General features: G+C 46.6%; 1 protein-coding gene across 10 annotated transcripts in view; it reads left to right on the top strand.

Moving 5' to 3' along the window:
- EPHB1 (EPH receptor B1) overlaps positions 1-16,066 on the top strand; it is a 322,722-nt gene that overhangs the window by 229,097 nt on the left and 77,559 nt on the right. For 6 of the 10 annotated variants that reach the window (XM_090052906.1, XM_090052898.1, XM_090052899.1 and 3 more), the window contains 4 exons: positions 6,460-6,641; positions 9,571-9,733; positions 14,740-14,848; positions 15,898-15,962. In XM_090052906.1, coding sequence (XP_089909032.1) covers positions 6,460-6,641; positions 9,571-9,733; positions 14,740-14,848; positions 15,898-15,962 — 519 coding nt within the window. The remainder of the gene's footprint in view (positions 1-6,459; positions 6,642-9,570; positions 9,734-14,739; positions 14,849-15,897; positions 15,963-16,066) is intronic. The other 4 variants (XM_090052907.1, XM_090052904.1, XM_090052908.1 and 1 more) reach the window with 1 other exon arrangement.

The following is a 16,066-nucleotide window of genomic DNA, read 5'->3' as shown; positions in this document are numbered from 1 at the left end:
GTGCTTTTGCGAGCCTTAAGTGCTCAGCCTATCAAGAGAGTAAAGGCCTGTCACTTGTAATACCTCTTCTCTGTCTTCCTTCAAGGTTCATATATCTTTATGGGATGCTCTGTTCCAAAAGGGACTTTGTTTGGTGTAGTGCAATGGCTTAATCATTTCCTTTGTCCTGCCTATGAAATAACCTTTAACAGCCTACGGCCCTACTGGTCTAGCCTCCAGTTCCTTGCAGGTGCCAAATGTAGTGATCTCACTCTGCCCCTAAAAGATATTTCTCAACCGTGGAAATCCATTGAAGAGATGGGTACACCCGGAAACCACTGGAGCAGAGAGAAACTGTGGAGCATGTGGAAGACTGAGTGCAGGGGAGCTGGTTTTGTATCTGCCTTGTCCCTACCCAGTGCCTCTCCTCCTGTTCCCTTCTGTAAACCAGCTGCCTGTCATGGCTTTGTGAAAGTTTTTCCTTCTTTGATGTGGTCCAGTTCTACTGCTTGGCTGCATTGATGCTGGTCAGTGGGGATACATCCAAACAGGCAAAGACAGAGGGGCATATGAGCTGCTGTCCATCCACCTGCACACCAATCTGATGCTGATCATTTCCCCAGCATTATCCATGTTAAAAAGCCAGGAGCACCAGGGGGTAGCAAAATGCAGCAATTAACAAAACAGCAATCAAGCTAAGTGTTTAATTTCAGAAAATTAACATCTTCATGGAGCGGATGTGGAAAGATAAAAAATGAAGGATTAAATGTGCTGGGTAAACAAAGGCCGTGCTGGACCATAAACATCTCCCGCTGGAAGGGAAAAGCACTGACAGGCTCAGAGAGCTGGGATTCTGCAGTTCGGTGAATTCCCTGAGAGGCATGAGCTGCGCAGCCTGAGAGCAGGAAGAAGAGCATAAAAATAAGGGGCTGAACTCAATCATCCATGGAGAAAGAATATCTATTTTCCATCTGTGGTGGATGTGTCTCATCGTGGGTGTTACAGTCTGCATATAGGAGATGCAAATCATTTTCAATACGGTTTGCTTTTATGGTGCCTTAAAAACCCTGCCGTTAGACGCAAGATGAAACCAGGGTTTCCAGCGTGCATGTGTAAGCTGTGCATGTAAACTTGGATGCACAAAGGACTCAGTGGTTTCCCGGACTGTGTGGATGCTCAGGACAGAAAGTGAGAGCACAAGGCCCTGGTCCGTTCTGCCGTGCTGGAGAGGGGCACATATGCATTTCTTTGTCTCCCCTGAGTGCAGGATATGCCACCACTGACCTTGACCTCTGTCCAAGGGCCAGGAGGAACTGTACCTTCTGCTACCATAGCACTGTCATTTCCTGATTTTGAAGCAGTTAAATGTGCAGCATTAACATTCTCTTAGTGTCTTCTTTTTGTGCATAGATATATATGGGCATTTAAGGCCAGATTTGATTTTTCTGGCCCTTGTGGACTTATCTGTATCATGTCAGTGGTGGGTGGGCTGACTACATCTGCTTGTCTGGATCTGGCCATTGGGGCTGTCTGAGACTTATCCCCAGCAGTTGCTGTCAGGTTTTCCACAATCTGAGCCAGGACCCACCGCTGATGTAGTACAGTTAATCCCTTCAGTAGTACACAGGGGCCAGAAACCCAAGGTAGAAGGAAGCTTCCCATGAGCATAAAGCTGGTGTTACACACTTGTAGACTCCTCCTTGTGCCCAGATATAGGTGGCGTGCTTGAAAGTGAGGGGCATGGGCAGAATACTGCTGTGTTCCACATGCTCTCAGTAGACAGAGAGTCCCTGGTCACTGTTTCCAGTTGGCACAATTTAGATGAGCCCCAGCTTGCTCTTATCTTTACCATAACTGGAACAGAGGCAGACAAGTTAGGGAAGTGTATGTAGTATTATGGTGCTCCCTATCACCTTGTTTTGAATGGTTCTCAATGGTCTGGGCCTGTACAGTGGGTAGTCTTACACATGTATTTTGCAGAAAGTGTTTTAAGAAGGTCTAACATTTATAGCCAGTAAAACTTGTTCCAGGTAGTAAGACACAACTCATAGAAGGAGAAGAAACAAGACAGAGAAGCCTTATTGCAGACTGGCAGTTCTTGATCTTAGACTCGAGGCACCCCTTGTCAGTCTCAAAGCACCCCTTGGAAAATGCTGGCTCTTAGATTTCACTTGTCACTTGACTACAGAAGAAATAATAGAGCAATGTCTCTGTTGTACAGAACTAAGAATGACCTCAACAGGTCAGAATGTGTCTGACACTATGGATTCCTATTTGAAATCTCTGGGTTTATCTTGTGAATCACATGTAGGTGTTTGCACACCTAACAGTGCTAATATTGTGTGGTACCCTCATAAGGATCTTGTGAGACCCCAGATTGAGAATCACTGTTGTAGACACGTCTAAGAAACAGTTATACAGTTGCAGAGCTCACTTGCTGGGTGCTCAGTAGAGCTGTACAGATATGGGTAATATAGTACCCAAAACATGTACTTCTTTTAACAAGAGCCCTTCTGGAAGGAGAGGCAGGGAGTTGTAAATTTGCCATTACATTAAAAGTGTGGTTTGGGAAGGGCTGATGGGTTAATGAACTGTTGTTAATGGTAGGAGCCAGATGATGCTTACCATGTAGTACCATCTGTGGAATAGCCCCATGTTCAGGGACGTGGAAGAAGTGGCAACACCCACTGTTTTCCCTTGTGATTAAAGAAGAGGCCCATTAGGTTGATTCTGCAGATGGCAGAATCCAGGTCAGAGGTATAACAGAAGGTTAGCAAGTAGGGTATATTTAATAAGAGCTTGGAAACCCTGTCTTTCTCCATAAGGGAAAATAGACTGCATTGAGCTTCTTTGAAAGGCATTCATAGAATCATAGAAAATGAGGCTTAGAAGGGACCTCAGGAGGTCACATCTAGTCCACCCGCCTGCTTAAAGCACAACCAGTCCCAACTAGATCATCCTAGCCAAAGCTTGTCGAGCCTGGTCTTAAAAACCTCTAAGGATGGAGCCTCTACAACCTCTCTGAGTAACCTGTTCTAGTGCTTTACTAACCTCCTCATAAGAGTTTTTCCTAATATCTAACCCAAACTTCCCTTACTGCAACTTGAGCCCATTGCTCCTTGTTCTGTCATCTGTCACCACTGAGAACAGTCCAACTCCATCTTCTTTGTAACCCCCCTTCAAGGTAGTTGAAGGCTGCTATTAAATCCCTTCTTGGTCTTCTCTTCTCCAGAGTAAATAATCCCAGTTCCATCAGCCTGTCTTCATAAATGAAATTGGGCCTAAAAATACAAGGTGTATATTATTAATAGGGTAATTAACCACTGGAAAATCTTCCCATGGTCTGTGGTGGATTCTGCAACACTGGAAAAGGTTAAATCAGGATTGAATGTTTATTGCAAAGACATGCCCTAGTTCCACTGGGGATTCATTCAGGACAGTGGGATGGCCTGTGTTGTACAGGAGGTCAGGCTAGGAGGTCATCGTGTCTCGTCTGGTTTTGTAAGCTTGAGCTCTATGAATTCAGTGGCTCGGCAACCACAGAAAATCCATCAGAATTTGTCGATGTTATGTAGCACATTTCCCCAAATGGCTGCACCCAAGGTGAGTAAAGGGCAGAATGGGCAGAATGCCTTTCTTAATAGACAGAGGATCCAAGCCCAAGTGAGCTCGCAGACGACTAAAAGTTATAAGCACCTGACAGCTGTTGGTTGACTTACCTTGTGCACAGCTGATTGGCTGGTGAGAAGATCACTGCAGATTTGCCATCATAAAAGTGATTCTCAAGTCCTTTTTCTCTTTGGAAATGAGGAAGCTGGCATCCCAGCTCCCTGCAGACAAGATGCGGGAGAGTGGAGGGGGGAGCTCTGCACTTGGGCTCTAAGGATTCAGTGTCTCCAGAGCCCTCACCACATGCTTCAATGGGCTTCAGCAAGCTAGACTTTGATGTCTCTGGAGGACCAGACAGAAAATTAACTTGTTTAATGAAACGTAAGTCATATTGCCTGAGCTATGTGCAGATTCTCCATCAGGGAAACTGGGGCTGTCAGAGAATATACAAGGGAGACAAATTCAGAGGCGAGCACCAAGGGCCTAAGAAAGTTGAGGGAGTTCCCACGTAGGCATAATGTGCACTTTCTTCCAGTTTCTCCACGTGAACTGGTATGGGCTGGGATAAAACCCACTGAAGCTGGTAGGTATAAAAACCACCCTGCCATTCAGCTTAAGTGAGGGAGAAGTTAAATGATCCTTTGTTAAACAGTAGCTGAAACAATAGAGACTACTGTTTAAAACACTGCTCCCATGGAGGGGCAGTCCAGAAGCTACACCATAGAGGCTATGAGTTTCTTAGGCATGAATATAGCAACTACAGTGCTAGACCTTGCTTGATAGGGCTGTGGCTGTATCCCTGTGTTTGAGAGAAGAAGATACCAGAGAGCAAGAAAGCCATGGACAGAGTTCGAACAAGCAGTGAGAAAGGGGCCCTGAGAATGAGAGTGCTTTCCAGCTTAGTGCTGGCTGGAAAAGGAGCTTGGAGCCATGAATAAAACATGCCTGCTCCTTTGATTGCTGTTGTGTTAAGGCAAACAAGATTTGGACATTCTTTGTACATAAAGAGGCCTACATCAAAGAAACACCTGGCTCCCTCACCTCATTTCTCCTCCTAGCTGAAACAGTTTACAAGACCCTGAATTTTTGGCTGACCACTTAGGTCAGAAAGGGGGTGACAAGTTACCGCAACTTAAGCTGCTGCTGGATTGCTGTACATAATTAGGGACAGACTGCAACTTCCATTCAATTACCCGCACGCATAGATCTGTTGAAGTCAATGGAATTATCTGCGTGATTAAATGCTCACCCATGTGAATAAAGGATATAACATAGCCACAGCACAGCCCCGAGGTTCCCCTGGATTCACGGGGCCAGTCAGAGGTGATGTATAAGATACCCCTTCCCACTTCTCTGCTTTTCTCACTATTCTTTGAGAGCTGCTTTTGGTTTGCCCCCTCTACCAGTGTCTCCCCAGGCCTCATCTGCTGTTATCTATCAGTTGGCAGACTGCAAGAGGCTAAAGAGGAGATATAGTAAAGAGCCCCTGTTTTAGTGGAGTCCTTCTTCCACCTTCTACCAGTTTTTTGGGGAACAAGGAAAGCCAGCTTTGACTTCCACAGACTTCTGTGGAGTGGATACCGGGAGCCCCGAGAAGCCTACCTGAGCACCAGGAAATCTAAGCTAGCCAAAGGGAGTCAGTTCTGAACATGGGCTGCAATACAGAGCAGTGAGGAAGACATCCTGCTGTGACAGCTACAGGATCAAGGAGCACAGAGAGAGGCACATGCTATTGCAGAGATAAGCTTTTTATTTAGAATTATCTAGGTCTGAGACAGGGCGTGTGAGTCAGCATCAGGTCTGGCCATGGTGAGGCTTACATTTCTTTCTGCATCTTCCAAGACATCTCCCCCTGTTTTTTCTGCAGGAAAAAAAAAACACCCTGCAAATCGTTTTCACTTCATTCAGTTGGAAACCAACATTAGCACTATATTTGCTCCACAGGCAACTGATAGGAGGGGCACGGGGCAGGGCGCACGTGACCCCCCTGAGATTGACCTCTGACTTGGCACTGCTCAGGACAGGGTAGTATTTTTGCCATGTGGGCTAGCAGAACGTTTGGGGGGGGGGGCGGGGACACTAAGCCGCAGCACAGAAGTATACAAGTGGATATGGACCTTTTGGTCCAGCTACGGGCCCTCCCACAAATCGTGCCCCCCAGACTCAGGAGGCACCAGTCACCCCCAATTTGCTCAGCAAGAGCAACCTTTGGCCCTACAATTCCAGAATCAGCTTGATGCCCTGACCCTCCCATAGGAGAGTGCAGCTTGTTCTGCCTGAACGTGATCTGCTGCTTTTTATAATTTGTCATTAGTCTCAGCCGCCCAACTTTTTCTCTTTTGCCACCTTCAGCTAAGGTGAAGGGAGAGGTGCTGAGCCAGGGGAAGGGAGCTGGACTGTTTGTGAATTTTATTCTGGCCCCACAATCCAGAGATCAAGTTCAGTTTCAGGGGCTGCTTCATTGACTTGTAACACTGCAGGAAAAATAATGCTCTTTCAGGATCTTTGTAATTCCTTTCATTTTTTTTAGAAATGCATAATTTACTCTTGAGGTGTTTCTCAGCAAGACCCTGTCTGCACTTCTTTATCTCCCCTCCTTCTGTCTCCTCCACGTTCAGCTTGCTGTTTGTTGTCTTCAAATCGTCTTGTGGCCCCTTTAAATGTTTGCTGATAGTGCAGCCAGTTGCAATATTCTCTGTAATATCTCACTTTTCTCCCACCGTTTCCTCCCTTTTCCCTGTCCTGTTCTGCTCCTTCCCAGGAAAATTCCCTGACATTTTATTTTCATTCTCTTCAGAGCATGCTATTTTCCTTCCCCTTTGGGTTGATTTTCACTTCTCTTGCACTTCCTGTTCTTTCCTTTCTTCACAGCTCCCTCCACTGTGCCCATCATGCACCAGGTAAGTGCCACCATGAGGAGCATCACGCTGTCATGGCCTCAGCCGGAGCAGCCCAACGGCATCATCCTGGACTATGAGATCCGTTACTATGAGAAGGTGAGCCGGATCTGCACCCCCGAGATTAGCAGCACTGTGGGCTCAAGACCAGCCACCGTAAGCTTGAATGACAGCATGGGAAAGAAGGGGACAGGGCGGGAACATGCAGGGCTCTGACCCACCTCTGCTTTTTTTTCTTGTTCAGCATGGGCAGGATCCAGGGGCATTGAAGTCAGTGGAAAGGCTTTCAATGTGTATGCTAACGTGCAGCCCTGGGGAGTACATTGGGTGTTGGGTGGGGAATAGTGAAATAGGTAGGATGGGACATAAATGATTTTTGATGAAATTTAGGTGAATGATGGATTTAGGAGATGAATGAATGCCAGGTCCCCCCGCATGCTTGAACATGGTCATGAACACTAATACAAACAGGCTACAGGCATTTAAGACAAAAATGCATGTTCTTGGCCTCGGCTTACCCTAGGTTGAGCAGTCCCATGCTGCAACAGGACCCCAGACTCCAGTCTACACAAAACTATAGAGAGCTGCATAGAGCGGCAGTTGTAATAAATTGCTGCTTAAGGATTTGCATGACCTGTGCTTTTATGCACGCTTGATACAGTCTAGCATCTGTTGCAGGTTTGTTCTGCTTAGGTTTCCTCCAACACAAAGTCCTTGTCCCTGGGTTGTGTCCTGCCAAGCCCTTGCTGTCCCAGCCTGTCCTGTACTGTTGTGCTGGAGGGTGCTGCACATCTCAAGCACTCTGGACCCACAGGCCACTATCAGACCTCAACATTTCCCAGACAACTGTGCATCCTTATCCTGACAGACAGCCTGAACCTAATTTCTCCCCAGGTGACAGGCTAGCACTCACAGCACCAGCAAATGCCTTAGCAATTGGTGGTGTGGCAGTGTTTCATGCCCTCTACTGTTATCAGGGTCCTGTTGTGCAAGGCACTGCGCTTCCACGTGGTCAGAGGCAATGACTTTGCAACCTCCATGGAAAGGGCAGATGGGATGGGAGACTACAAGGTGACTGCTCACTTGGGGGCTTGTTTTCCTTAATCACTTCTGCAGAAAGGCTCTTCTGATCTCAGAGCCGGAGGCAGTCATGGCACTTTGCCCACGGGCTGTCACTTCAGGAACATGCCATTGTCCCTTGGAAAGAAATATAGTATGGCTGAGTTTTACAAAGGTGCCCAGCCTCTGCTGATTTTAATTGATTTTTTCATTTGGTTGTGATTCATTAATGATATAAAATAGCCCCGCAAGCAGTGTCGCCTATTCACAGCGAATCTCTCAGGCGTGTTCTAGGTAATATTTTCACAGATCTTCATTGTAATGACCTTTTTTACCCACGCAGTAGCAGCCACAGCAGCACTTAGGCACTCGGTAAATGCTTTGAACCCAGCAAAGTGCTTGCCACGAATGTCTGATTGGACAGGTTATCGCCTTTCCTTATAAGCCTGGTTTCCTGAGTTGTGTATTAGTGTAAATGGCTCCAGAGCAAGGAATTCTACCTCAGGGCTGGACCATTAGACCTCAGACACATTTTTTCACCCCGACATTGAATGTTCTTTTATTGCATTTCCTCCTATTGTTCTTATTCCCCAGTGGAGCCGGCCTCCACAGTTCCACCTCCACCTGGCTGTTTGCACCATGCAAACCATACTGATGTATAGTGGTCAAAAATCCCTTCCAGGGTTGTTTGTCCCATCTATGTGACAGATAGATAAAGCTGAGAAGTGCATGCCCCATGCAAAAAACTGCCAGTCTCTGTAGTGGACTCAACCAGAGATCCCCATTCCTCCTTTGCTCTGGGTGATCTCCCCAGCTTTCCTTTTTGCCCCTTCGAACTGCATATCTTTTGAGGAGATTCCTCTGGACATCTTGCCACTCAACACCCCCTTGGATAGCTCAGCTTCCAGAGCTGGATGCTGCAGGCCACTATCTTTCCCTCTCCCTTCCAGTAGCAAGGTAAGGGAGGCAGGAACTCAGCTCATTGACGCCACTAGATGGAAATGCTCTTTGGCTTGGGGCAGTGCATTAAAGCCCAGTGGAGAAGCAGCCTGAGGTTCCACCTGCTAGAAGCAAACAGTGACACAGTGGAGTCATGGCAATGTGGAGGAGGGGCAGACAGAGGCTTGCAGGGGTGGAAGGGAGCTCAGCAAGGCTGCATTGGACACTTGCAGTGACATTGCACTTAGAGACAAAGGGTGGGGGGCTAGCTCCATGAAGAGCTTCTCCATAGAAAAAATAAGGGTTGGATGAAGCCTGAGGTCAAGTCTGATCAAACCATATCCCCCATTCCCAAGTTGCATCATCCTGTAAGGGTCAGGTGTCCTTTCCACTGTGGTTGCTGTTTTCAATTCTCTTGAATTTGTCAACAGCATTAGAGATGGAGAAGCATGTGCATTCCTTGTGGCATCTCAACATTACCCCTACTTAGCAGCTGAGAACACTGGGACCCCACCCCCAGCCACCCTGGGTATCCATCCCCCAGTCCCAGTGCCTGTGGATAAAAATCAGGAAAGCCAACAGAGAGGGCATTTAGTACCAGCGTTGAGATGCAATGAGCAGTAAAGGGCAGAGTGTAAGCAGAGGTGGGTGTCATCTCATCATATAGATCTGCCACCACTAGCTGAGACAGCTTGTGCATGCGCTGTCCTTCCTGAAGCAGCTCTGACCCTTTGGCCATGTCACTTAGGCCTGCAATGAGTTTTGCCACAGCACTGTTTATATTGACTAATTGCCTGCTGCGTTTAGGATGGTGCAATCCAATGCATGTTCCTTCAGGGCTCTCCCTTGCTTCTGAGAGATCAGGGACAGAGCTCTCTAGCTCCAGGAATCTCATTCCTTCATTACATCAGTCTTACGGTGTGGAAATGCCTCCCTGACTGCTGTCCTGTGCAGCCCCTGGGTCACCACTGTTGCATTCATAGGCTACCTGCTTGGGAAGCTCACTATGGAGACTTGCTATTTTGCCTCCCTCATCCCCTTTGATTGACACCATCATGTTGGTTTTTTTTTTAAATCTTCCCCAAAGGACAACAATGAGTACAACTCATCCATGGCCCGGAGTCAAACCAATACGGCCAGGATCGATGGGCTGAGGCCTGGGATGGTGTACGTGGTCCAGGTGCGAGCCCGGACTGTGGCTGGCTATGGGAAATACAGTGGGAAAATGTGCTTCCAGACGCTGACGGATGGTAAGTGAGTAGCAATAGCACCTCAGGAGCAAGACAGAGAGATAGGGGGAAAAAGAAAAAGAAAAAAAAAAAAAGAGAGAATGCGCAATTGCATTTAGAGCTAAAGCTCTGAGCTGTAATTGGATTAAATGAACTTGTCTCTCCAAACCACATCTCCCAGCGGGGCAGCGAGGCAAGAGCCAGGTGATTTACAGGGATGTTTGATTAATCGCCAGCTGGAGGAGTAATCTGTTTTAAATCTCTTATCTCTGTTTTCTCCCCCACCATTTAGCTGCATTTTTGCCTCTCCCACAACCCTGCCTGGCTTTGCTCCTTGGCCTGTCAGTGAGGGAGGAGGGGGTGGGTCCAAAAAAGGGGCATTAACCCCTTCCTGGCCCCACATCTCCCAGTTCCAGGACCGACACTAAGAGCCAGTTCTGGGGGAATGGGGAAGTTTGTCAAGCTAAAGTGCTGATGCTGCGGTCTGGGCATGCACAGAGAAGTTCTGTGATGGTTTGCCTGCCACTGGGTTACATATCCATAGAAATGGGAGGGCCGGCAGCAAGAAGTCTGATGGCAGTGTGCAGAGAAGGAAGAAATCAGGCCTGAAAGCATTGGTGGGGTTGGGTTGGGGGAGGAGATTGGGACAAGGGGTAGAAAAGGAGGGAGAAGCTGGGAAGAGAGGCTGAAGGAGGGGAGGGTTGAGACTTAGGTGGAGACAGAGGCAGCCGGGTCTGTAACCACTACTGAACCCAGCAATACAGGTTGAGTTCTCGGGCAGGAATATCCTGGAACAGCCTTCCAGTAGGGCACAAAGCCTCACAGGCTTTAAGGTGGAGGGTGTTTTTTTATGAAAAGGATTTTCTGATGTGGGTGCCTGAGATAGCTGGGGACAAGTGTCAGTGACCCAGGAGGAACCTGTGTTCCTAGCTATTAGGTCAGCTTGTCTTGTGTGTCTCCTGGCCATTGCAGCATTGCTGTCTCCACCCTCCTCTGTGTGTGCAGACTGGCGTTAACCACTCCCTCAGTGGAGCTTCCAGTATTTCCTTTGAAGGTCTTTGTTTCACTGTCTAAGTCTCATCCATCCCACTTCTTCTGCTGGTCTCCCTTTGTCTGGTTCACTTTGCTTTTGGCACTGACACCCTCCGATCCATAGAGATAATGCTGACTCCCCCACCCCCTGCTCCTTAGCTCTCATTTCACCAAGCTTTCCGCATTCGGCTCTTTGAATCTCATATAAATCAATCCTTCCAGCCCTTTAATCAGTTTTATTGCACTTCTCTGAATAACATCAATAAAAGATGCAGAGACCAGAATAGAAAAGAGAGTTTTAAAAGGAGCTAGCCTTTCCATATCTGCTCCCTCCTACTCTGTATAATGATCTGTTAGTTATAGATTTGGTAGGCCATGATTAGAAATGAACAAACTGCTTCAGATCAACAAAAGAAGTGACAAGAAACTTTCCTCAGGCCCTGGAGCCTTTTTAAATCTATTCCAAAGCTCTTCAGGGCATATGGGTCTGAAATCCACTATTGAATGCAGCTGTTTGACTTCCTAGCTCTAATGCAGTACATTGTACAGAAAGGCCTAATTCACAAAGTTCCCTCCTTAGTCTCCTTACTCCCCAAAGTTTCCCAATGGCTATGGATGTTCAGGTCTATTCTTTTTGTTCCAGCCCATCACAGTTTTTCAGCATCAATTCCCACCCCCCGCCCCCACTCCAAATTATAATATACTTAATTGTGAAGAGAACAGCCTTTGGAAATTACTTCTCTTTGTCAAATGGGGCTCTCCCTGTTCCTAAGCAGAAGGGGTTGGAATTGATGAAGAAAGCCTCCTCTTGTGCTATTTCTGTCCTGCCCAGAAATGGTAGGTGCCAGAAATCACACCAGACAGCCTCTCCTGCACTTTTCCCAGCCCAGTCAGACCTCTGAGCAAGTAATACAGTTAGGTCTCGGTCCTGCAAAATACTGAGGACCCTTCTTCCAATCCAGTAAAGTATTTCAGCATGGGTTGCCCCACTGAAATCAATGGAGCTACACTGATTTTCATCAGCTCAAGATCTGACTTGCAGTGTCTGTTATCACTCCGATCTATAGACTTGCAGGGCTACACACCATGGCTGCTACTTACCTATATTGTTCCTGTGAAACCATGCAATCAGTAGTCTGACATGTATATATGTGAAGCTTTCACCTATAAACACTTATAGTTAGTTGTTTTTCTCTCCTTTGGCTCTGTCTGGGATTTTCAAAGGAGCCTAAAGGACTGAGTACCTCACTGAAATCTATTGGCAACTGGGTATGTAGATTTTCCAGTCACTTTTGAATATCCCCACCCATTGCTTTTAATGTATATTGTGGAAGTGGGTAGAGAATCCTGTTCGGGTCCTATTGTCTCAGGTGTTGTAAAGAAATGTATTGAAAGAGACAGGTTTAGCTCCAAAAAACAGAAGCCACTGTAAAAACTAGCCCTGCCATTGTTGTTTGGGAAAGACAAAGCCAACAAATTATGTGTGACCCTTGTGTCAAAACTGTTAATTCTTTATTTGGATTGCTATAGCAAGTCAAAGCTTCGAACAGCTTTGGTGCCACATTAAAGTAGATACAAATGCCTGGTAGGAAACTGTCGTAGCATCATAGACAATGAGGGTGGAAGGGACCTCAGGAGGTCACATCTAGTCCAGCCCCTGCTCAGAGCAGGAGCAGCCCCAACTAGATCATCCCAGCCAAGGCTTTGTCCAGCTGGGTCTAAAAACCTCCAAGGATGGAGAATCCATCACCTCTCTGGGTACCTGTCCCTGCCACGAAGAGGGTTTATGAGAGGCAAAGTGAAATCCGCTCACACGTGAATGAGTTGACCGCTCTGAGTCAGACAGTGGGGCTGTGGGAGAACTGGGAATTAAACCCAAATCTCAGGCAAGTGTGTCAGCTACAGAACTGCCCCCCCTTCTCCAACAGGCTTTTCATTCTTCCTGCTCTAACTGAAGTTGCCAGCCTTCTGCTACCTCCTTTGGTGTATACTTGTGTCGGGCAAACATCTAACAGAATATGGAAAAAGCAGAATACACAGAATGACTGAAAGGAAAGAAACGAGAGAAAAAAGAATGGTTTGAATATTCAGGATTAGAGAAGCCAGGAGAAGATTGTGCCTCAGCTAAGCGATTAATTGAAATGTAATCAGAATGGATATTTTAGATTATTAAATAATAATTGATTGTTAGATGTGAATTTCTCCCGATTGAAGTAGCAGACAAGAGATAATTCTGCTTACTAGTAATTAGCTGCAGAAAAGAAAACTAAAGATAAAAGGGTGCTAACCACTTCCTTTTCAATGGATTTAATTTTAACCCCTTGGAGATTGCTGTTGTCAAGACCAGCTGGGGAGTCTCTCTTGGAAAAAGAGACTACTGATAGTTGGGTAGCATCCAGAGGCCCCCCACAAGATTGGGGCTGTATTTTGTTCTGGGCCCTGCATGTGTATAAAGACACAGTCCTTGCTGCAGTGAGCAGACAAAGGAGAGGGGAAGCAGAGGCCCGGGGATTGGAAGTGGCTTGCTGAGGGTACCAGAAACTTAGAACCCAAGTGTCCTGAGCCGTTATGCAGTTCTCCATTGGCAGCAGAGTCCAGACCAGGACCCAGGAGTCCAGATCCAAGGCTCCATTCACTATACCAGTTAGTCTTACACTTAGGCCCATTTGCATCTTAAGTGTAAAGAAGTTTTACATGAAGTGTAAATGCAGGGGAAAGAGGCCTTAATGTAAATGAGAATCAGATGCTCACACTGAGCTCCTTCACAAGGCTCTGGATTGTGACATGTTCTTTCCATATCCCCACTCCTGGTTTTAATTCTTCCCCTCCTGCAAAGTCAGTGAGTGCATTTTGATCCCAGATATTTTTTTTCCCTGCGGAAGGGTTCATTCAAATGCTCTGAGCCCCTCAGCGGACAGTACATTTTTAGGAGCATACTTGAGTGTGGCCAGGGAAATTAGCTTCTTCATTGCAGCTGAATATATCATCTACTTCTGTGTTCCAGGGATTTCAATAGCTGTTTCCGGGAGAACTCTTCTTTTAAGCTCTTGAGTCCGCTTGATAGATACTTGGTAGATTACTCTCTATAAGGACATTTTCTGCTCGTTCCTAGCATGCTGATGTCATCAGGATGATCTGGAGGAAGGACTGGGAACAGGCATCTAAACTCTCTGAGCTTCTTGATTTCGGATCATAGTTGTTGGGTAAAAGAAGGATGATGGTGACATGCCAAAAGAGCTTAAAAGGAGTTAGCCCCGCAACCTAATTGCAGCTAGACACTCCTTCTTGCCATACTGCCTCACTGCCAGACTTCTTCCAGCTCCTCTGAAGCCCATTGTCAACTCCCTCTTGGCAGCAAGTGCAGAGGAAGGGACAACAGTTGTCCTCATCCCATCTCCCCTTCTCCAGGGACCTCAGGATCGAGTATCAGGAAGCCTGGCATCATGAGACGCCAGAGGGCTGTCCTGTATCCTGGCAGTGTATAGTGTGGCAGAGCAGCTATCACAGCAGCTCACAGAACTCACCTGCAAGGAAGGAGCAGCCTTCCGCTTTTGGCAAGATTAAAAAATATGCAGTTTCTCTATTCCTATGGAACTTGTTTCACCTCCTTTTAAACCCAAAGCACATGTGATTCAGGCCTGGCAATCCATGTAGGAACTAGGTAAGCCCAATGCTGTATCCTCCTCACCTATGGTTTTCAAACACAGGCATTGTTCCTAGCTTACAAGTGTTTCTCTTCAAATTGCATCAATCTTTCACTTTTAACTAAAGATTTCCCTGTACAGTTAGGAGTCTTGAACCATTTTTTTGTCTCGATGAGAAGAAAGGAAGGGTAGCAGGCTGACTTCCTCCGTAGCTAGTCCTGTTGAAGCCAGCTTGTACACTAAGGGACTTCTGAGGAAGAGAGTGACAGAATAGTCCCCAAGAAATCCACTCTTAGTTCATCAGGGCTGATATAGGCAGAGGGGAACTTATACAGCCTTTTCCCCTTACAGATGACTACAAGTCCGAGCTGAGAGAGCAATTGCCTCTCATTGCGGGGTCTGCAGCAGCTGGTGTGGTCTTCATTGTCTCCCTGGTGGCTATTTCAATTGTCTGCAGCAGGTAGGCATGATTTTTACACTCTGGGTTTTGTTTCTTTTTGAGGGGGGTGAGGTGGGAGAGGATTCTCACTGCGGTAGTGTTTCCATGGAGGGGCCATTGGCTCTTGGGCCCCCTCTGACCAACCAACAGAAGCAGTGTGGTGAGGCTGTTCAGAGAACAAATTATTCACTGCTCTGCTTGGTCTAATGTGAAGTCCCATGCGGACATGATAGGAGCTATGTCAAGATTCAGAGATGATAGGGAATGCAATGAAAGAATCCCTTACAAGGCACATTGTTGGGGAGAAATGAGGAATCCTTGTGATACTAAAGGGTAAGAACACGTGAGGCTGCAGCCTTCCATTAAGCACTGTCTACAGCTGAGTGAGCTGTAGACACCTAGCAAACTGCAGCTTACAAATGACCATGAAGCTTGCACTCAAGTTTCCCAAGGCAGAACTGCTGCAGTCAGAGATGAGACCATGCATTTCTCAGCAAGTGATAAATATTTCAGTGAGTTTTTATGAAAACACAATGAGAAGTGAGACATGAAACAAGAAGGGGAAGCATGTTGCATTCAAGTGAACACAAACCACAGAGACAGTGTCAGATTTATAGGAGTCTAATCAGTGAATTCACTTGAACAATGGGATTTCAACATGGACAGAGTGCTATTGCTTCCTGTCTCTTTCTTCCTCCTTAGAAGAGCAGAAAGCCAAAATGTGGGTGCCGATTCCAAGGCTCCAATCTATTCTGTGTCCTATCATCCTTGTCCTTAGGGACACTGACCATTTTGTGTCTCCTACTTTCAGATAGATATGGATAGATAGCAACGGGGGGAGGGGGATGTGTCCATGCATGTGTGTATCTCTATATATGCAGATGTATGATCACAACACCGAGGTGTGTGCACATGTTGGCATGGATATGTAATAATCATTTTTCCACAAAACTGCAGGTAAACCCATTGACTCAGACTCTTTGTGGATGCTCTGACTGGTCTAGATTATAATGCACCACTTATTCATTACTCAAGCAAGGCTTTTTCCTTCCCCCCCACTCTTTCCCCAGGAAGCGTGCTTACAGCAAAGAGGCAGTGTACAGTGATAAATTGCAGCACTACAGCACTGGCCGAGGTGAGTGGAGAGAAAAATGCACAGTCGGGAGGGGTGAAGGAAGGAAGTTGTAACATATTCATGGGTGTGTATATTCTACGTGCCAATAATATTTATAGAGGGCT

This window comes from Crocodylus siamensis, chromosome 6, assembly GCF_052110815.1.
Source record: "Crocodylus siamensis isolate JL-2025a chromosome 6, ASM5211081v1, whole genome shotgun sequence".
Taxonomy (NCBI): Eukaryota; Metazoa; Chordata; order Crocodylia; family Crocodylidae; genus Crocodylus; species Crocodylus siamensis.
Note: the sequence above shows the minus strand (reverse complement) of the source record. Positions and strands in the feature narration are given on the sequence as shown.